The 23629-nt window shown below is 39.2% G+C and overlaps 1 protein-coding gene across 1 annotated transcript in view; it reads left to right on the top strand.

The window, feature by feature from the left end:
• The window catches only part of CLYBL (citramalyl-CoA lyase), a 288779-nt gene that overhangs the window by 238497 nt on the left and 26653 nt on the right, over positions 1 to 23629 (top strand). Inside the window, exons 3-6 of the mRNA XM_060233663.1 lie at positions 9664 to 9852; positions 13494 to 13595; positions 15387 to 15480; positions 16952 to 17119. Coding sequence (XP_060089646.1) covers positions 9664 to 9852; positions 13494 to 13595; positions 15387 to 15480; positions 16952 to 17119 — 553 coding nt within the window. The remainder of the gene's footprint in view (positions 1 to 9663; positions 9853 to 13493; positions 13596 to 15386; positions 15481 to 16951; positions 17120 to 23629) is intronic.

Below are 23629 nucleotides of genomic sequence, written 5' to 3' on the forward strand. Positions count from 1 at the left end.
ACTGCTCCGTATCTCTCACCTGCCATTTTTGCTCTCAGTAGTACTCTGGCTTTGATTCTTTAAAATAAAATGTATATAGCAAATGAAAAATTATATGAAAAATCTCAAATTATATGAAAAATCTCAATTTTAAAACAATGAGAGATTATTCTTAAAACTAAGAGAATTGTTTTAATCTGGTGACAATTTTATTAAAATTACAAAGACCACCTATTTAACTACTGCTGAAGAGCATTCACAATCATAAAAGGTTTTTTAGAAAAAAAAGAAAGAAAAGAAAAAGATGAACAGAAGAATGAGAACGTTGTTTCTTTTAACTGAGGCAAGATTTCTAAGTTCAGCGTTGAATAGTTCTGAATATTCGTCCAGAAGATATAATGAACAGTCATTACAAACTGTGCTTTATTACAAATTTCAGGGAACAAAACTGATAAACCCATTGTTTTGCATTGATCTCCCCTTCCTTTTAGCTTCTTTGATTATCTGTTCTGGTCCTGTTCTCAGCTGGAAACCTAAAACAAAAACGACCTGCCCATTTAGACATGTCTGGGAAGGAGTCACAGTCTATAAAAGAAGTTCAAGTTCTTCCCCCTTGGCACAAACAAATCATACCAGAGAAATGACCCTTCTTAGGAAATCTGTGGGTTGACTTTGACAAAGAGTGTGAAATCCAGTGGATGATGGAACTCAGTGTAGACAAGAGACAAAAGCACCGGCAATGTCAATCTGCATAAACAAACCACTACGGGGGCCTAACATTAAATCATAATTGCATGTTTTATCATGTCAGTTCTGTCACAAAACAGCTAACTCTGACTGCTGCTATAGTAATTAATTTTCTACTGCCGTGTGAAATGTATGGAGTTACCCTTAATGATCAAGCAGAAGCTACAATCTGCTTGCCACCGTACTATATCGGATTTTTTAAAAAGGGCATTTCGTGAATTGTAAGGTCCTGTAATTAACCAGGCGTGGGGTGGTGCTTTGTTCAGCAATTTGAGCTTAGGATCCCAATTCAGTTAGACAATAAAACACATTCCTTTATTATTTTTAGCCCTTTTAATGTATGAAGTGCTTTATGATCTTTATCACACTCATCCTGCAAAAAGCCATGTGATACAGATTTTTAAAAACCAACCAACCAGCAACTATACATTCATTTACACAGGTGTGTGTTTTCTCTGTAGAGTTCGGGATTACTCTATATAATTATGGAAACTGAAGGGACTTTTTAATTTATGCTGGCACCTTGATTATGTAATTAATATTAAAAATGGACATTATTGACACAGAAGAGCTGTTTAAATATTTAAAGAAAGATAGCCTCAACTACCTTTTTTACAGTGAGATGGGGTATACATCTTTTGCATAACAATTTGCATAACAATTTGGATAAATTAGGGCATCTTAACAAAAGCTTTTATGTTTACTTGTATTAACTACTATGATGCAGGAGGAATGGAATGTGTTGGACTAGCATATCTAAAAGCAGAAAATATATTTTCTTTTTGTTCCAAATCCAGGAAAATGTAGTGACATCTTAAGCCATTTTCAGACGAAAGTTGTGTGTTTTATTTTGCTTTTTGGTTCTTTCAAACTTCTTTTAATTCAAAGGTTTCTCCAGCATCATAACTTTTTTTAGGGTCACTAATTCAGACATTTTGACTTTGAAGCAATGCCATTATTTAAGGTATTTGTTTAGGAAGGTCATACTTGGTAGTTTTCTAAAGTCTAAGGGGTTCTGTCTTAGTTGTCACTTTCTTCCTCCAGTCTGTATTATGCCTGCCTTATCCTATCCGACAGTAGAATTGAGACCATTCTAATCCCTAGAAGTTTGGAACTAATGAACTAACTGCTGAGCTGCTGCCATGGAGCTTGGTCCCAAGCTATACTGTACTTCACACTCGATTTATTCTCCAGATGGCGAGTCTCTGCAGCCCCGCTGCGAGGGACCACCTCTTCCACTGGAGTGTAAAAGTGGACGGATGTTGTTTTCTTTGCAGATTTGATAATTCGGAGCTAGCAACTTGTGAAGATGATTAGTTATTAGCTTTAATGGATGCCCGTTGAACCAACTCCACACATATTCTCTTCTTTAATTTCAGTGTCTGTTCATTGTGGTGATGCTTGATTTATCAGCAGTGCCTGTGTCGGTGAATTCGCTGTGTTCCCTCCATGTGGAAGCGGAAGTCACAGTGCTCCCAAGCTTGTCATCAATTCAGAGTTAAATATTAAAATGGAGGCAGTAATATGATTATTGGCATCGGTTTACATCTTTAAGCATCCCTTAGAATGGATTATAAATAAACATTCTATCTCATTAAACTATGACAGTACTTTCATTAGAATCTGCATCTCCCTTTTTGTCTACCTCCCCGTTCATTCTGTGCCAAGTCAATATGGAATCTAGATGCTAATTTTCACAGGCTCATCCCAATTAATTTATGTTGCAGTGATCTGACCTGCTGAATGAACCATTTCCACTGAATATTTATCTGTTTAGACAAGTTACAGTTCTAACTTTAAATACATATTTTAACTATTTTGAAAGGAGTTTTGGATTCTCCATGGAGTTTGCAACATGTTTTTATTTTTTTTTTTTGGGGGGGGGGAGGATGTTCTTACGATATATTGGGAGAAAAACAAACTAGTTTAATTCAAACCTGAATCTTGCGTATGCATGATATATAGCGATTAGTGACCTGTTGCAGGAAGAGCTGCCAGCATTAGTAGAGAAGTAAAAAGATAATTGCTCATTTGCATATATACATTTAAATGTATGCAGATTTTAAATTGCTTATTGACTAGTATTGACGCTACATTTGATTAAAAACCTGATATAAATCTGACATAAAAGTTGATATAAAACTGACCAAATATAAATATAAGAACAGAATAGAGTTTCTACACTATTTATATCTGTATCTGACCATTCCTAAAACCAGGCCAGCAAAGCTTATGCAGGTGGGCTATCGTGCCTAACAATGCTAAGGTAGGTGGGCCAGTGTTCAAATTCAGCTTACAGCAATTCATGTTTCAATGTGACTGATCCAGGCTGTGTTTTCCCAGATCATGAGCCAATGTGATGTAGTGGTTAGGGTGTTGGATTAGGAGTGGTCCAGAGAATGTTAAATTCTAATCCCGTTTCTGCCATGTAACCCTCTAAGGTACCTTGGGCCAATCATTGTTTCTCAAACTACCTTGGGCCAATCATTGTTTCTCACGCTACATGAAGATAACGTGAGAGAGAATGAGAAACTGCATCCTGGGTTCCTGAAATGAAGGGCAGGATAAAAAATAAACATGAAAAATGTTATGTAGTTCCTCCAACAATTTTCTAGGAATTTCTTCTTCATATCTAGATCATAATCATATTTTTAAAGGAATGAATTCCACTTATTTTGGGGAACATATTTTCAAGTGTTTATCATCATGATCTCACAACTACTGTGGACTTCCCCAGTGTCCTCAGCAGCTCTGTCCACTCAGAAGAAGCTGTTCTCAACGTTGTACTAATAGAAACAGCCCTATATATAGGGAAGTATTGTATGTGCATTGGGACTTCATTTCTTACCAAATGATTGGAGCATAGTTAGGTCCAAGGACATTTTGGCTTTTTCTTCACAAAAAGGATCAAGTTTAGATTTATGGTGTAAAATATTTCCTAAGTCTATGTTGACCAAAATATATATTTGCAAGTCATCACTGTTTTCAAATGCTAGAAGAAAGATGTCGTTATGGTGACAGAAACAACCCCCCAAAGAAGAATGCCCTACTCTAGTTTACAAAGGAATATAGTCTCTCTTCCTCTCCCCTGTCTCTCTGTTTTTTTATATGAACAGTATTTGTTTATTTATTTATATGAAGAGTATTCCTAGGCTTATTGGGGAGTGCAAGAACATTTCAAGTTTGGTAAAGTGATGTTTGAATATGGCTGGAGCACAATCTTGTGTGCTTTTTCAGATTCATTTTATAATTATCCCACTTAAATGCCCTAAATTGAGTGATGTGTGAACAAAGAGGAGAAAGTCAGAAAGAGTGCAGGATCCAAATCTTATATGCTAAGCATATCTGAAGCTTCGAGGATCTTGTGATTATGGTTTAAAAACAAATCATATTTTATGAACCGCAAGAAAGAGTGTTCATTGTGTGAAGAGTCGCAGTGTGTTTTTTTGTTGTTGCTAAGGAATGTTCTTTTTTATAAAATGGGCAAAGATAAATTGTAGTGGTTCTAAGAAAATCTATTCTCCATCCAACAGATGGCCAGAACGTCTCGTATCTCACTGTAACACATTTTTCTATTGAAATACGGAGTGGGGGAAATAACATGGTTGTTGGTTGGTTATTTTGAGCTTTGTAGCAGAGGATGGATATATTGGTTCACAAAAATTTGTCACAACAGCACTGAGGCAGTAACCTCCTTCTTAGATTGAACCACGTTAGAATCGTTTGAGGCTTCCTTGATTTAATATTCTGCTAAAAATTATTTTGGTCACATCAATTTTTATCAGGGATGTAATGTTTGATCAGTTACTATGTTAGGTTAATTAATTAAACACTTTTGATCAACTACAAGGTTGCTCCGATTAAGTGGACGGTTTTTTTAAAAATTATTTTGAATGCCAGTACATTTAAAAACTGGAGAAGGTAAGCAGGGCTGACTCTGGCAAGTACTTGCATGGGAGACTTCCTTGGAATACCAGCAGTCAGGAGATGGAGCCAGGCTTTATTCAGCCACATCTCTATCCTCCATGCACCCAGTAGGGGTCATTCACCAGAGGTCGCCATGACTTCCACGTGCACACAACACACTCTCTCTCAACACACATGTAAAAATATTTTTTAAAAAAACTGAAGAAGGCAGGAACCATCTTAGAAGATGCATGCTCTCCTGTGTGGCAGAGAAAGTGGAATGCCAATTCTATGATGGTGTCTGCCAGGCCTGTAACCAGTGTGGGGGCAAAGCAGGCAGCGTCCCCTATCAATTTTGCGGCACCCCTATCATTTTGCTGCCCCCACACCCATATCTCACCCTTTATTTCCCCTCATGGGCGCCTTGCAGCTCACAGAGAACTTCTGCTTGCTGCTGCAGAAAATGATGAGACAGCAGCTGCCAAGAGAAAGAGGGGAGGAGGTTGGAGGAAGCTGGCTTCTGGTACCCCCCCCCCAAGAGAAGCTCATATTGCAAGCCCCAGGACTCCCACACCCTTGCCAGACCAGAGGCAGGCATGCAGAGCAGACTTGCAGAGGGCTCTGGGCTTGCTTTACACTTCAGGATGCAACCAGGTGGCGATAGATGGGTGAGGATAGCAGACAGTAAGAACCAGCTTGCAGACATGGTGCTGGGGGTTTCCACTGGCTCAGGTCAGGCAGAAGGGACACCAGCTCATCATGGCATGGGGGGACAGGCAGGGGGTTGGAATGTTCAAGGATTGGGGACAGCACTGGCACCATGCTATAAGGCACCCAAGCTGAGGCCCCTCACCCCCTGGTCTCCCCCCACCTGCAGGCAAAACATGCTTCCCATCCTCAGTCTTCCCCCCCCACAGGTGTCCAGCCAGCCTCACCTCAGCCGCCTTAACTGAGGGGCATCTCAATCAATCAATCAATCAATCAATCAATCATTTTATTTATATCCTGCCCTCTCCGCCGAAGCAGGCTCAGGGCGGCTAACAACATCAAATCAAATACAATAAATTATACAATAAATATTTAAAAGCAATAACTAGTTTAACAGTTTAATTAAGATTCTAAAATTACTAAAATTAACATTCTGGTGCTATTTCAACAGATGGTGGAAGTCACTTAGGCAAGTCCCTCTGTCTTTTTAATCGGTGAAGGCCATCCCAAAGAGGATGGTCTTGCAGGCCCTGCGAAACTGTTCAAAGTCCCGCAGGGCCCGCACTTCTTCTGGGAGCTGGTTCCATAGGTGTGGAGCTACAATAGAGAAGGCCCTCATACAAGTGCTCTGTAGTTTTGCCTCCTTCGGCCCGGGGATGGTCAGTTGGTCCCTGCTGACCTCAGTGCTCTTTGGGGTTCATACAGGGAAAGACGGTCCCTCAGGTAGGCAGGTCCTCAGCCATATAGGGCTTTAAAGATAATAACCAGCACTTTGTAATGAATCCGGTATGTAACTGGCAACCAGTGCAGTCCGCGCAGCCCTGGCTGTATGTGCTCCCATTTTGGGAGCCCCAATAACAGCCTAGCCGCCGCGTTCTGCACCAGCTGCAGCTTCCGGGTTCGGCACAGAGGCAGCCCCATGTAGAGGGCATTACAGCAATCCAATCTCGAGGTGACCATTGCATGAATCACTGTTGCTAGGTCCTGACGCTTTAGGAAGCGGGCCAACTGCCTTGCCCGCCTTAGGTGAAAAAAGGTTGACTTAGCAGTGGCTGCTATATGGGCCTCCATTGATAGTGAAGGCTCCAGTAGAACTCCCAAGCTCTTGACGTGTCAAAAACCGGGAGAGGTATTTCCCTCCCCAAAACGCCCCGACCTACGCAAAGGACTTCTGTCTTCGCTGGATTCAGCTTCAATCCACTCAGCCTTAGCCAAGTTGCCATGGCCTGCAGTGCCAGGTCCAAATTCCCTGGGACGCAGTCAGGCCGGCCATCCATTAGCAGATAGAGCTGGGTGTCATCTGCATATCGGTGACACCCAAGCCCATGCCTCCGGGCAATCTGGGCAAGGGGGCGCATATAGATTTTAAATAGCATCGGTGATAGAACTGCTCCCTGAGGCACCCCACAATTTAGTGTGCGCCTCTGGGACAGCTCACCCCCAATTGCCACCCTTTGTCCCCGAACCTCGAGGAAGGAGAGCCATTGTAAAGCCAACCCCCTAACCCCTACATTGGTGAGGCGGTGGGTCAGTAGCCAATGGTCAACCATGTCGAACGCAGCCGACAGATCTAACAGCATCAGCACCACCACACCAGATGCCGCTGGAGGTCATCTGCTAAGGTGACCAGCACTGTCTTTGTCTCATGATCTGGACGAAAGCTGGACTGGCAAGGGTCTAGGATGGAAGCGTCATCCAGAAAACCCTGCAACTGCAATGCCACTGCCCTCTCGATAATTTTACCTAAAAACGGTAAATTAGAGACCGGTCGGTAATTTGGCAATTCGGCCGGATCTGCTGTACTTTTTTTCAGGAGGGGGCGGACCATAGCCTCTTTCAAGGGTGTTGGAAAACGCCCCTCCAGGAGGGATCTATTTATGATGTCTCGTAAAGGACATCTAAGCTCCCTCAGGCCCCAGCTCCCTTCCTTGCCATGCCCCAGCGCAGTGTGGCCTGGCTGCATGCGCTGCAATCCGAATGCATGCATGCACACCGCCTTTGTCTTTGCCTCTGCTGCTCCCTCCCTCCTGGGCAATTTAAAATGTGCGGGAGGGTGCAGGTGAAAGGGCCCAACAATCCGCTGATCAGTGAGGCCTTTATCTGCAAGCAGGAAGGGCAGCAGTTCTCTCTTCCTTGCTTGCTCCCCCTACCCACCACCTGGAAGGGGGGTTGCCCAATTTTTCACCTCCCCAGGGCTGCACCCATAGTTGACCACTTAAGATTACCTAATGGACGTGCCGGCCCTGACTGGAGGAAACAGGAGAATGGAGGGGTATGTGTGTCATAGAATAGCTCCAGCATCTCACCCCATTCCCTTGGAGGATCCAGAGGGAATTCTCAGAGTTGTTGTCAAGATCTGCTTTGCTGGTGAGTGATTTTTTATTTTATTTCTGTGTTGTCAGACAGTGACACACCCCCTCAGTGCCTCCCCACAGGAAAAAAAAAATCCTAGTTACATTCATGCATAATCTAAAATCCAAATATGCAAAATGTTCTTCTAAACTATTGGTTTTAATCATATGCAAATTAATGCAGATATAATCAATTAATTAATGAGAGATAGCTACAATGCATTACATGACTAATAGTGCCATCCTAAGCAGAGTTATCCCGTTAAGTCCACTGGAGGCTTCAAAGGGTGAAGCTGCTTTGGATGGCATTGTAAAACTTATGATTAATTAACTATGATTCCTTTAACTGGATGACACTTTTGACATGCTGGATTTTTTTATGTGCAGGGAATATTTTCATAGGGGGAATGAGGCATGAATTTACCAATTCTATCTGAATTAGGCTTGACTGTTTTATATGGCGCTGAATCTCAAAAAGCATCTGTTGCCCTTGTGGGCAAAGGGGATATTGGGAGACTGCTTGAAGATGAACTGGAAGGGTGCATGTGTAAATGCTGTTTTTTTAGAATTCTGCATTGTACTGTCATTTGGGGGCTCAATGCTTCCTTAGTGAGCAAAACAACAGGACTTTTTTGTGTTTTTGTTATTGCCAAGCAGAATAGTGTAAATTTGACGCTGTTGCGCTCTGCCCTAGTTTGATGGATATCTTGTCTCAGCAGAAGTGTGCATGGATGTTCTTCTGCCAAATAAGATGCCCCCTTCCACGCAACTGTGATCTCACAATACAATTTTGAGAGCCAAGAAGGGGGTTGCTTATGTGTCACATCACAAGGTGCTTGTTTAAAGGGATCTAAAGTTGAAGATTTCAAATGAAGGACTCCCTCATACAGCTCCAGTATGCCATAATATACAACACTGATATATGTCTGCATGTGAGAGCTTTTTCCTTTCTCCATCAGTCAGACACATATTAAAGTCAACATTTGGGAATACACAGGTGGTAATTTCCAAGCTGATGATTGTTTTGAGTGTCATTAACTTTCTGTCTCTTTCATGGTTGCTGGGGAGGGGCCATTGCTTTCTTCTGGCTAAACTTATCCTAATTATTGGTCTTGTAAATCAGTATATCATATGAAACTGGTTATGGTGACCTTATCCTGATCAATCCTGACAACTGTAAGCTACTGTTTCCTCACACTGTTTAACTCAGACCACATTTTGTAACCTCTTCTGCCTATTCACACATATATTATCCATCACAAATGAAATTGCTTTTGATAAGTGTTCATTTTGACAATGAGAATTTGTTAAGGGCTGTTGCCAAGTTGAAGGAATTTTTGTTTTGAAACTGAAATTGGCAGGAAGCAGAGACTCCCAAGCGCTTGTTTATATTTTGTCTGTGTTTCTATTTTATTTCAGCCCAATAAAAGCATTTCATTTTCAGCAAAGTACTTAGTTATACTGAAAACAAAAATTATTCATAGATATTCATTTTACTTCAGTTTTCATAGAAAATGTGTCTACCTGAGAAGGTGTGTGTTCTTTTTTTAATTGCCTCAGGAAACAGAATGTATGTACATTCTGGATTTTTTTGGATTACTGTGAATATTATTACCTTATAACAGACAAATAAATACCTCAGTAATATGGCTGCTTATGTGAAAATATATGGGATTAAACATTGTTATTTTTGAAAGTGTTTTAACTTTTCATTTTGGAAAAAACTCCATTTTTGTCATATATGCTGGACTCTTTGTAATCATGTCAATGTGAACATATTCTGTTCAAAACTGTTACGCTATTTGTATCTCATTATATCTTTTTGAATGAATGGTGAAGAAATAAAGCTTATTAAAATTAAAGCACAGTGATACGCCTTTGTTTTTAAAAGTAGTCACAGATACCTTCCTGATTGATTGATTAAGTTTGTATTTAAATACTGAGTTAGATTTATCTCTCTTTTTTAATGTAGGCAGAAGCACGAACAACTACTGTAAAAACACTTGAAGGATTTGAGTTTGGCCGGATGGAAAAGTGTGTAAGGATAAATTCAGTGCCCAGTGGTCTTGCTGAAGAAGACATGAAGGTCATTTTTGGGTCCAACATTCTTCCTACCAGTTTGATGCTACCTAAAGTTGAAAACATAGAAGAAATAAGATGGGTGAGCACATAAGGAAGTTCACATACCACAACTTTAGTTGAAGGCCTTTGTCTAATTTTGAATTAGTCTTTGGAACTAGTAACACATATTTGGAATTGGCTTCAAAACTATATTTCAAAGAGCAATACTTCTGGGAGAAGAGTTAGGGATTAGAACTGCATACAGAACTCATGCCAAGTATTTTTAATTTTACAAAAATTACTGTTTTGTATACTGTTTTAATGAGCTATGACCTCACTAAGGCAAAATAAACGTGGTTAGGAGTTGACCTCCTCTTCCATTATAGTAAATGTTGACTGATTCTGAGTTAAATACTTGGTGTACATGGAAGTTTTTTGAAACTGTGGAGAGATGGAGAAAAACATTTTAGCAACATATGAAAAATTATGGTGAGGAGGAGAAGTAAAGGTCACTCCTTAGGGCAACTAGAAGAACAAACAGGAAGCTTTTAACTAGTGTTTTTAATTAGCACAGATATTATTTCCTGTCCAGTTCTCTGTTTCTTCCTTTTTAATTGCTGACAGGTGTGTTTGTGTTTCATGACTGACTTTTCAGCCAATAAAAACCTGAAATGTAAATGGTTGGCATTTCAGATTACTTAAGAAAACTTTGAAATAGGCCTAATTATGCTATACTTATTTTAATTGTTAAGGAGGGACATGTTTTATTTTGTGATACCATTATTTCGGGGAAATACCTCTAAAGTAGTAAAAATTCATTCTGATATTTCATTATTTGAAGAAGTTTGAGTGCTCAGAGGGTCTTTCTGTCTAAAAACCATGAAGAAAAATAAATCAGGTAACATCTAACCCATGGTCACATTTAACACCAAAGAACTTCTGTGCAGAGAATATTATTGAATTAAAAAACTAAACTAATACATTGCTACATAGTTGGCCCTTAGTTTTTTTGTCCTTTAATGGATTTTTTTTTTGAGAGTGGGGAGGTTACTAACAATTCATTGAAGTTTATTATTATACAAAGCTTGCGGTTATACAAGAAAGCAACCAAGAGTTGTGTGAGATCTTAAAGACTAACAAAGTTATTGTACTACCAACATGTGGAAGGCAATATTCACTACTTTGTAGTTTTTGCTACTGCAGGCTAATGATTATTCTTCTGGAATTTGATGGTTCTAAATATTTATTTTCTGTTCCAACAAATGCTTTGGTATTAAAAAATATAGTTTACCTTGATAAGACATGTTCAAGCTCCCCACCTCCACCCCCATTATTTGGACATGAGAAGGAAGACCCAACTTTCCCCTCTCTTGTTTTGATTTTTAACACTTTTCTCTTTTGAAAATAAATTAGCCTTGGCTTATATCATCTCGCTGCATTTATTTCACTCAAACCCAAGGATGCACCATGTTCAGTTAGACTATCAGCTTTTGTTTTAAGGCTGGCTAGCATAATGGCAGGCTTTTTTTGGCTATTTATTTTCCACCCCTTCATTTTTATTTATGTGAAGCATAAAACCTGAAGACTGAGGCCCAACTAAAAGATGGGCTTACTTGTTTTCTTTTGTATGAGAATCTCCTGCTTTCCTTTTGTCCCTAGTATGGGTACTTGTTTGACTGGCATGGCTTATTGGACTATAACAAGCATAACTCTCCCTTCTTTGTCGTGGGACAATTCTCCCACAAATCCTGAACAGTGGGCATTCTTCCCAACACACTATCGGGTGTGCACTGGAATTGAAAGAATTGCTAAGGCCTGCTACTTCATCCCCTCCCCAATCTTTGTTTTTTGCCCCCTCCTCCCTTTTTTCCATCCCCTCTCACTGAAATGAACACTTTACCAGGCCGGAAACATTTAATCGTCTCCTTTTGAAAAAAATTAATTGAAACTTCTCCACTAGTTGCCTTTTGTATTTGGTGCTAATAACCATTTTAAAAAAATCAAATAAAGAAGATGGGGAGACGATATTGACAAAAAGGTTCCCATTCTACCTTCCCAATGAAATGCAGTAAAATAAAAATTGAGATAAATAAAATAGATTGATGGTATTTTGGGGTTGTTGTTTTTTTTAAAAAAGGACACACATTTAGCACACAAAAGGGTTGCCATTTAAGTTTTCATTTCAGGTCATAGCCAGCTTATACCAGCTAGCTTGTTAAAATGAGCTAGAACTGAATGGCATGCTGAAATTGTTTTATTATTGCAGTTCTGTGGGTTTTTAAATTAATCAAAACTAACTAAAGTGTCACTCCTCAATTGCTTTGCATGGCATTCTTTGCACAATCATACTGCAGATTTTTCTTTTTAATTCCTTATATTCTGTGGCTAACTATCATATGATTTGACAGGCTGCATGGCAACGAGGGTGATAATACATGTTTTTTAAAAGGAGGGTGTACATTTTTTTCTTGCGGAAAGGCGTGATTTATTTTGGCCTAATGTAAAGTTACTGCAAATTGGTTGGAAGCTTTTTAAAGATTTCGGTGATTAGATTTCCCTTTCTTTTGGGGAGGGGTGAAATTGGGAGGGGGGGTAAAAGGGGAAATAACACCTCTAATCCAGCTTCTGGAAAATAGGCTGCCAGCTTTTAAAATGAGTTTCCTTTCTATTAGTCAGAATATTATGCTAAGCCTTAAGCATTAGTTTTTTATGTTGCCATAGCAGCCTTATTCCTGCAGGGTTGTGACCTGTGATGATTACAGTACAAAGCTTATAGGGTCTTGAAACCCCCTTTGAAGATGAAAAGTCTTTGATGGTTTATATTTATGCAAATCTCTTAGATATGATTTACCCAACTGAGACTGAATGGAGAGATGATTAAAATTCTCTTTTCCTTTGATATCCATTAATGGTTAAATATTCCTTAAATATAAAATTGGTGTATGGGTTTCCCCCCCCTTTCTTTATTGACTAAAATTTCTTTAACATGTCTGTGAAATGTTTATCTCCCAGCACATTACTAGATCTAGAAAGACATAATAGATTTACAATATACAGAGGTAGTTTCCTCCCCCCCCCCCCTTTTCCCTTTTTGAAAAAGAGTGTGGGGGAAATCTATGCAAGGGCTTTTGTATATTTCCAGATGATAGATTTTGGAATTTGGGCTACCCCACCGGCGGCTCAGAGCTAGCTGTGAACTGGTCTCATGGAAAAAATTGGAGAGCTTTGGTCTTCAAAGAATTAAACTTCCTTTTTAAGGCCTTTCCTAGGTAAGCTAAAAATTATGAAGAAAAGACCCCCAGAACAAAGAGTAACGGTGCTGTAATGAATAATGTGGGTGCCACTTTGGAGGAACATTCACAGCCATGTCAGTGTCAGACATGAAACAAAACAGAATGTCAGGTATATCAATACTTCTTTGTTTTTTAAGAGCCTGCTGATTTGCATTTAACTAAGTCAGGGTGATAGGTGTTAGGCAAATATTTTTGCAACTAAACCTTCCCACTTCAAAATATACAGTAATGCTGGCATTCTAAATGATAGGCCTATACGAACAGACCTCTTCCAGAGCTTTGTGGGTTTTGTTTTGTTTTCTCATTAGCACTCTGGCTTTGTTTATTCTGTTTAGTGGCATTTCACACCAATGCAAAGTTCAGAAAGACATACTGTTTTGTAGATATTTGTGGGAGGACAAATCCTGATAATATTTCTCCTCCTCTCCTCCATTTGCTCTATTTTTAGTTTACAGAGAAATTTGCAGGCCACACAAAAGGCCGCACACTTGTAGAACCAATGCATTTCATCCCTTTTGTGGAAACAGCAATGGGGCTGCTCAATTTTAAGGTAAGCATTAATGTAGTTTAGCTAACACTTCTGCATAAAGTAGTCAATTTTTCATCAATAAGCAAGTAACTGGGGGGAAAGTGGATTACAATTCTTAAAAAATGTTAGGTTTGTTTCTTAGTTTATATAAAAGCATTCATTATCCATAATATTAATTGAAATATCAGTTCCCTGTACCATGGACAATCCTATATAACAATTCCCTACTAATATCAATTCTTTGGGGATTTCCAATAAAAGACCTATATCCCTTGAGCTCCTCATAGATATAATGGTGCTTAATATCTTAGCAGCTAACCTGATAATGAATAAATAATAATGGGTGTGTGGACGTAGTGTGTGTGTGTAGTCTAACATCTTGAGAAAGCACTTCTGTGTTTCACAAAATGTTGCAATTTTTTAAAAAAAAATTACATTCCATGGCAGCAGCAATGTAAAAAAAAAAACAGATTTGAGATTTCTTATTACCCATTATAGGGAAAAATAGCATTAAAGTGTTGGAATTATCTTCCATCTGCCCTGCAAAAATGTTATTCCCCCCCCCCCGCATCCATCTTTACAATGTGGCTTGATGTTGATAAAATGCATGCAAATAGCTGCCTACTCTTGGCATCCAGCCTTTATGATTCTGTGGAGGAAAGATACTAACAATGATGAAATTGAACCGAGAATGCAGGCCTAGGCTATGCCAAGGTTTCCTGGAAAAGTTTTGTGTTATTAGGTGGAACCGCTGAGAGCCACTTGTGGCTACCATGATAATCTGTTATTTTCCGGAATGCCTCAAATATTTTTTTTCTCCCCGCTGAAATGTACTGGATTGGTAATGATATATGTTCAAGCTTAGTAGGAGTTTGTGTCTTAGTCTGTTGTTCTCTGTTTTTTTACTGGGCTTCTCCCCTCAGAGTGCAAAGGAGGAAGAAGATTCATAAGCTATGAAAGTATAGTCTCAACTAATGTTCCACATGCAAGGTAGCTCATAATAAATCACAATGCCACCCTGCTACATAGAGAGATTTACAGTTTCCATTACAATATATTAAAACAAAAGCTAGCCAAATGAACTGCAGTTTTGAGATTTAGCAGACGTGTTGCAGTTTATACTGTGTGGTACTAATTTCCCAGCCACATATGTCATATTTTAGTTTGCCACCAGTTACACTTAAAATACATGGACACACACCCACACATGCTGTGATTAGACAACATTTGCTATAATACTGGGATGATGCCCCCAAGGCGTCATTTGCTTTTTCAATAGTATTCCGTGCTACTTGTTGCATTTTACATTAGCTGTTTGAGTCTGAGTTGAAGATAATGATCTATACATTTTGAAAACACCATAATAAAAATTCATTCTTCAGTGTTGTTAAGGCAATGTATATTCCATCTACAACAAATTGTGGTCAGGATACTACATAAATTGCAGCAGTATTAAATATTCCCGAGTTTTACAAAAGTTACAAGTATTATTACTTTAAAACGAAGCACTACTGTACTGCTACAATCATTCCAGACTTCTTGACATGTTAGAAAGCTTATTCATGAAAGGGTAGGGAAATTACTTTAACCACAGTGGGTATATTTGTATCCAAACATTGTCTTTGGTAGGTCGTGTAATTTTTAGTAGGTGTACAGTTTTAAAAGCAAAGCATTGAAAGGGAATCCTGATACTCCCATCCCACACCTTTCCGAGGAAGATATAATTTTAGATGTAAAATCAGCATCTTTCTGACAATAAATATAAATTTAGCCCAGTCTGTTCTTGCACTCATGTTTGTGTTATATTTCAAGGCAGTTTGTGAAGAAACACTGAGAGCAGGACCCCGGATTGGCCTTCATTTGGATGCAGTAGTCTTCGGAGGAGAGGATTTTCGTGCCAGCATAGGTGTGTCCTTTTGCGGGGAGGATTGAGAAAATGTGTGAACCATTACGGCTAACAGCCCAACAGACTTAGTCATGCTTATACCCATTTAAAGTCCATTGAAATATGTTCAGCTAAATCTATGCTGGATAGTGGCCTTTATTTTTTAAAAAAATGGACCCTATGATAGTATATTCACCACTCTTGATCACATTAACAGGCCTGAAGTTTCTTTGTGCTGCTTCCCATAACTCTTGCTCATGTGTAATAAGGATTATTGCTGTCTTGAAATCTAATATCTATTACAGTTATAACTTACAAAAACAGTCTGCTAATTGGTCTCTAGCTAACAATGAAACATAATTGTTGATATCAGTTGAATAATCTGAATGATCATATCTATATAAATATTTTTTTTCCCAGAAACATTCTTCGAACATGTTGAGGGGAATCTTTTAGTGACAGAGAAGACCAATGTTAATATTTTAAAATAATTATAATTACTTAGAATTTTAGTTTGTTTTTATGCGTACAAGGAAATATTTCCCCTAGGAACACTGGTACTTCTTGTTGACTTTCTGCCTGCAGCTGCTGATACAATATCTTCAAAACCAAAAAGGAGACCGAAATCATCTCTATCTATTATTTACTTTTGACTAAATACCTTTCTCTTGATCTGATTAATCTCCATAGATTTTTGAGTGCAGTTTAGAACCAAATAATCTCAAATGGGAGGGGACCTAAAAATAGAAGTAACAACATCTTAATTTGTTCCTTATAAGATGGCAACCCAAGTCAAAACTGCTGGTGTTCCTTTGAGAAGAGAGGGGTTAGAGTATTAGGTATTCTGTAGACTCAGATTTTACAAATGCTTTTTTGAAAACTCAAAAATTATCTATCACATTTCTCAAATGTTATGACCAGGGACTCTGTTCTGAATTTGAAGACAGTGTCATTGAAAATAATGAATGTATTTCCAATTAATATGTATAAAATCAAATTGTTAGGTTACAATAGAAAACAGTCATTTTCAGCTAAAGCGGCCTTTGTTCTACAGAAATAAATGGGTCTATCCTGGATTAAATTTGAGTGTCACTGAAGATTTAATTATAGAAATAACATTACTTTTTCAGTGAGTGCTTTTTTCCATTGTGACAATAATAGACAACAGCAAATAGTTAACTAAAAATAGATCCACTCTAAATTTTGTACTGAAGAAAAGCTCCCTCGTCTCTATGTGCTCAGGTCATAGGATTTTTTTAAAAAAACCCACCCTACATTTAAAAAACTAATAGAAAGAAAAAGAGGACTTTTTTTGTAAAAGCAGTTTTGATATTTTGTTTACAACAAAAACCCCTTCTAATAGGTGTTGCAGTGAAGAAATTTGAGAGAGAGAACTTTTTCATTGTGGGGAAACAAAGCTAATGTTAGATACATTTACATTGCAAAGATTTTTTAACTTGTGCCATTATTTTGTCTTATGCTTTCTCTTCAGGTTCAACTAGCAGTAAAGACACCCTTGATATTCTTTATGCCAGACAAAAAATTATTGTCACAGCAAAAGCTTTTGGCTTGCAAGCCATAGACCTTGTATATATTGACTTTCAAGATGAAGAAGGACTCCGGAAGCAGTCAAGAGAGGGTGCCTTAATGGGTTTTACTGGTATGATTTTTTAATAATCTATGAAAGATATTGTTTCGTCTCCTTCATCATAAAACAGATGTGATTTCTCACCTGCTTAAGTTACCTGGAAGTAGCAGAAAAGTCCAATGGCTATAAAACGTTTCACATTTACTTTTGCCTGTAAAACGGCAGGCAGAAGATTCCAAGTGCAAAATTGGGCCTTTAAAGTCCTTTGAACAAGTCACACCCAAGTGTGTTACTTTTTTATTGTTGGTGAAAGTGAAGTATAAACTATAGTTCAGTATGTGTGTTCTCCTGCTCATATATTTCTGAGGAGATTTGGCTGAAAACCTGCATACCATTCCATGCCCATTGAGTGGATCCATAACAAAGTTTGAATTTGGTGACACCTTTAAGACCAACAAAGTTTAATTCTGGGTATAACCTTTTGTATGCAACGCAAAACTTTTATTTTATTTATTTTTATTTCTGGGATTTCTATCACATCCATTCCTTCAAGGCATGCTCAGCATAAATGCCTGTGTTCTGTTTATCTATAAGATTATAGTTGTTGCATGTGGTGATCCAGTATTTCAAGAGTCTTGCGAAATTTTCAAGAAAACATTCTGCACATTTGAAATTTTGTAACATTTTTTTAAAAATGGACAAAATCGCGATTGTTTGCTTTTTTACATAAAATGCTAGGGGGATCCAGTAAGCTAATGAAGCTGTGATAGTTTATTTACTTGTCAGTCTTTTTCTTTGAGTTACTTTTCCATAGCCTGGCTTGTTTCCCAGTAATTGCCTGTTCACCTGATGACACCTACGGGTACTGGCAAGACAGGCCAACCGCAGGCTTCATGCAGCTGAGCCGATCCCTGTAACACACACGCTTAGCCCATGATTCGTGCACTACATCATTCAGGTGCCCCTATGAGATGTGGTACATAACAAAGATTGCAGCTTTGTGATAAAAATCAGCTACTTGGCTCCCACACACAGATTACAGCATTCTTTAAAGAAGAACAGTGGCAACATTTCAGTGATTTCTCTCATTCAAGTTAGATATAAGACATTTGTGCAGATATGCAAGTTTTGAACAAATACTCTTTGAAGCTCTTAATCTAGTGAGAAGCATATTTTTTTTTAAAGGGAAAGAAGACTGAAATCAGATGTATATGAAAACTGTAGGTTTCTGGAGAAATGCTGCTAGGAAAACACCAATTTATTTGACCATCATAATTGCAATAAAACAAAAGATGATCTCATTCTCTTCCAATTCTTTGAGCCACTTTTCAGCAAAAAGTTTTATTTAGCTGTAAAAGTTTAAAGTTAAATTTACTACTTCAAGTTATCCATCTTCTATACACAACAGTGCTCAAAGATTCATTACATATGTACATAAGTGCCATCAAGTCACAACCAATTTATGGAGACTCCAGCAAGGCAAGTGAGAAGTAGAGGTGGTTTGCCATTGCCATCGTCCACAGAGACTTTGTTGGTGGCCTCCCATCTAAGTACTGAAATCCAAGGCTGGCACGTCCCAGTAGGCCAGGTAAGTGGCCACCTAAGGCGCTATCTGGCCTCAGAGAAAGCCAGCACCTCCTTCCTGCCACTCCCAGTACCCTTTCCCTTACTGTGCTTGCCCTTCTTGCCTGCCACAGGAGCACAGACCTGGGAAGACTGAGCGGGTGCAGTGCAGCAGTGTGGGCACAGAGGTGCTTGGTGCCACACTGCCTGCTGCTGCTGTGCCCACCTTCAATGCCATAAGAACGGGGGTGGGTTCCAGTAACCCTGGTGCCTGTCCCACCGAAATCTGACATGAGCAAGCTATACCATGCTGCCTTCCCTCCCCAAAAGTTTATTACATTCCTGATAAGGATGATAGCCAAGGATCCAAAACACCATGTGTTCAAGTGGCAACAATCTCCCATACTCCCCTAACACCACCTAAATTAATGGGGGCTTCAGATCAGCACCTCATAGGATGTGAGGGGTTGCCTCTAGAAGTAACAGTGTACCACTGTCTTTCCATGTGTGCACATGGAAAATTTTTGTACATGTCTCTTTGGAATCCCAACAAGGATAACAGAAGAGGTCCCTTTCCACTATCACCACATGCATGTGCTAAAGATGATGTTCATTAAACCAGACTACTTTATTCTATGTTATTTAAAGTGCTTGTTGATATTTGTAAAATCTCTAATATGATCATGGTTTGATTCTGGGTGGATGCCACTATTGATTAAACTTACACCGGCATGATGTTGGAAATTGCCTACTTGGTTAGCTATAGTCAAGATAATTTATTTGATTTTTTATTATTATTAAATTTATAGATCTTCCCATCCCTGCCATTGCAGGGCTTTGGGTGATGTTCAAATAATTTGGTTCAAATAATTCCAAAAAACAGTTACAAGAAAAAACATAATTAAAACATAGAACAGTAGAAGTTGGAACATAGAAGTTAAAACAGTATAAAAACCAGATGGTGAATAATATATTCATTAGAATTGAGTCCCAGATTAGATACTCCTAGCTTTATTTAGCAGCATTATTTTCCTTGTGATCACACAGAGTTTAAAGGGTGGGTTCCTCCCACTCTTTCAATGAATGTTGAGGAGATTCTCATAATCCTGTACTAGTACATATTTTTAATTGATGAATAAAAGGTATCAAAAATTACTAACCTGGAATGCACTCAGAATAACTAAAGTAGGTAAGAATTGCCACTCAACCTTTTAAACACTGTTTGGAGGGGAGGGTCTACCATTGCACCACTCTTTAATAATCTTGATTAAAGTGCATTAAAGTAACAAATCTTCATTAAGCCATTTTGTGAGCAGCCCATTCCAAAGGTACAAAACCTGTAATTTTCTACTTTTCAGTATTTTAGGGTTTTTTTAGTTAGCAGAGTTACCATGGCTTATGTTTCTAAAAGTTATGAACATTTTTCAATATAAATTGCTAAGATTTGCATGTGATAATGCTGGTTCCACATAACAGCTGCTGCATGACTCTGTTCAGATCTGATGCATTTGACCACATTACTGCAAACCTTTCATTACCAGCATTTTGGCACGGATGGCAAAACTTACCACCTGTGTAGTGAGCCTGCTGGACTTAAATGAGTCGTTGAGTGATAAGAGCCACCACAAGTTCCAGCTTATTAAACTGATAACTGTATAGTAACCAGTTTAAAAGATCTGCCATAGAATGAAAGGAAATTATATCAGGGGAGTCAAACATGTGGTACGCAGGCTGAATCAGGACGCCAGTGGTCTCCTATCAGACCCCCGAGCAAATGGCTATCATCTGCTTCTTCCACCTATATCTTACTACCTTCTGCATAACAGTTTGCTTTGCCAGGCTTGCTCAGTTGCACAGGAACTACAGAGCAAAGCCTGTTTTCTCCATTGGCTGAGGCTCCTGCGTTGGGAAGGAAGGGGGGGAGGCAGAGCTTGATTTATCGGGCTATCTCAACTGCATAGCAGAGCTAGAAGGAAGCCTCTCTTCCTTCTATTGGCTGAGGCTCCTCCCCTTCTCAGTCCCCTGGGGAAGGAAGGAAAGAGGCAGAGCTTCCTTTGCTCAGTTCCCTGGATCCCCTGGGAGAAATACAAAGAAAGCACCTTTAAGACCAACAATGTTTTAAAGCATGTTTTAAGTTTTTAAAAATATATATATTTAATTCTGTTTGTCTTTGTCCTTTATAAAGTTTATCTCTCTGCTATCTAATCTTAAGTAGGTATACACATGACCTGGCCCAACATGGCCTAGCCCAACCTGACATGGCCCGGCCCAACAAGGTCTCATTTACCTCCGATCCAGCCCTCATGAGTTTGACACCCCTGATTTAAATAATCTGACAAATGCTTAAATACCATCCCTAAAGCAGGTGATCAGAATGCAAATCAGAGAAACTATTTTGCTTCTAGTGTGTTAATTCCTTCTGCATGCATAAGGAATTTAAGGCTCAATGTCTTAGATGTTACCAATACTTTTATCAGGTGGCACTCTGCAAAATGAGTAAAGACAAATGAGTTGGATCCAATAAATTACGAGCAGAATTCCACTTGAGGAACAGAACTCCAAGGAATTCTAATATTGTGATGTGGAGGCAGGCAATGGCAAACCACTTTTGAACTTCTCTTGCCTTAAAAACCCTACCGGGTCACCATAAGTCAGCTGTGACTTGATGACACTTTCCACCACCACAATGTGACACTTAGAAAGATGTTCCTAATGGTCAGGAGACCTTTGGGAACAACTTGAGATGCAGCTCAGGAAACTTCAGCTCAAGTGAGAAATCCATAGAAATTGTGCATCCCCATTGTGGGACACTAGAAATACTCTCGCACTTTGTGATCCAACCCTATAAATTTTCACTTGTTAGGTGAGAGAGCTTTGCTGACTATTTATATGCACAGGGAAATGCTGTTCACCACTTTGGGGTCAGGAAGCAATTTTTCTTCTGGCCAGTTTTGCCAGGAATCCTGGAGAAGTGGTTTTTTGCCATCTTCTGGGCATGGAACAGGAGTCATTCACTGGGTTGGGGGAGATATTTGTGAATTTCCTGCATTATACCAGGGGTTGGACTAGATGGGTGTTTTCGCACTTACCTCTTACTGGCGCGACGACCCTCCTCACGCCGGCGGATCTGCAGTGATTTCGCACTAGAAGCGCCGGCGCAGCCCATTGCGCCGGCTACTTCCGTCGCTAAGCCAGCGCAAACGGAAACCGCCAAGAAGCAGGAAAACGTTTGCGCTGGCTTAGCGACGGAAGTAGCCGGCTCTTTGGGCTGCGCCGGCGCTTCTAGTGCGAAATCACTGCAGATCCACCGGCGTGAGGAGGGTCGTCGCGCCAGTAAAACGTAAGTGCGAAAACACCCGATGACTATGACCTTGGTCATTAAACACACATACATACACACACACACACACACACACACATATATATCTGATACACACACACATACACACTGATGGTAGCTAACCACCCCTTTTATAATAAAACATGAAAAATATATAAGGATACATTGGTTTAATATGAACTATTACATACCTGCTCTTTCCTTTAACCGAGGTAATGTTCAAATCTAAAAAACACTGCTGCCACCCATGCAAAATTATGCGTGCTACGTGTATTGAAAGCAGTGAGTTTAGGTATGTGCAATTCTGCCATAACTTCTCATGTATATTGATATTCAATGTTAATTTCAGGTAAGGAATTATCACTTGTCTCAATAACCTTTCTTGTCTTCCAAGCATCTTACTTATTATAATAAATAAAAGTTAAAAGACCCTGTTTTAAGCTATACTCATGTGTAAATTGTCATGAAAGTCATCAGAGCCCAGCTAAAACTGGCCATTCCTATGAAAAGGTGTATCATTTCAATGGACTCCTTAAAAGCTGATGTTGACCAAATAGGTTCCAAATATGCAGTTAATAGCTGATTCCTGTGACAAACAAATTGATACAACTCTAAGCTTACCTGTAATAGCACTGCTTTTAGATGTGGTTCTTGATGCAAAATTACTCCAACATTAGATGAAAAGTTAGTAATGTGTGTATCTTCATTATAAATAAACTGTTAATATTAAGGACTTCCATGGTTCCTGTATGTTGACCTGAGGCATTTTTGTGGCTTTTGTTGGATGAAGAATTGCAGATTTATATCCCGCCCTTCTCTCTGAATCAGAGACTCAGAGCGGCTTACAATCTCCCATATCTTCTCCCCACACAGCAGACACCCTGTGAGGTGGGTGGGGCTGAGAGGGCTCTCACAGCAGCTGCCCCTTCAAGGACAACCTCTGCCAGAGCTATGGCTAACTCAAGGCCATTCCAGCAGGTGCAAGTGGAGGAGTGGGAAATCAAACCCAGTTCTTCCAAATAAGAGTCCACGCACTTAACCACTACATCAAACTAGCTCTCATCTACACCAAACTGGCTCTCATTAACCCTGAGTATCCCATCTTTCCGTTTGCAAAAGGAACAGCAAGTCCAGATGTTAAAGCACTGACCAGCTGATGCATGAAGTGTCTTGCGCTTTTAACGTTTGCAGCAACGTAGTGATTTCCGAAGGGGAAGTCATGATGTGTGACAGATTGTATAGCTTCCTGTAAACTTTTTCTTCTGGATTAGGGTGGAAGTACAACATGCACAAAAAACATAAAATGCAATGCATTTGTTCCTACAGCTGTCTGCACTTCTAATGTGCGAAGCTGTTCAGAGGACCAATTCAGTTACCATAGTGGTTCGACAACTGCTTTCTTGGGCTCCTTTCTACACCCTTCTTTCATCTGTATGATACCAGATCAGCCTCAAAAGAACCTGCAACTTCCCACATCTCTGAAGCAATGTATAAGTCTGTGCCCCATTTTTGTTCTGAGATCTGAACAAAGTGTTTGGGTAGAAAAATGCTACAAGAAACAACAACAAAAAAAGCATTAAAAAGGCTCAAATGCAGTATGATTTCTGCTCCTAATATCTAGTCCACTGTTTCAAATGTGGAAAAACGACTAGAATTTTCAGAATAAGAATAATATAGAA

Source organism: Heteronotia binoei, chromosome 3, assembly GCF_032191835.1.
Source record: "Heteronotia binoei isolate CCM8104 ecotype False Entrance Well chromosome 3, APGP_CSIRO_Hbin_v1, whole genome shotgun sequence".
In the NCBI taxonomy this organism is placed as follows: domain Eukaryota; kingdom Metazoa; phylum Chordata; class Lepidosauria; order Squamata; family Gekkonidae; genus Heteronotia; species Heteronotia binoei.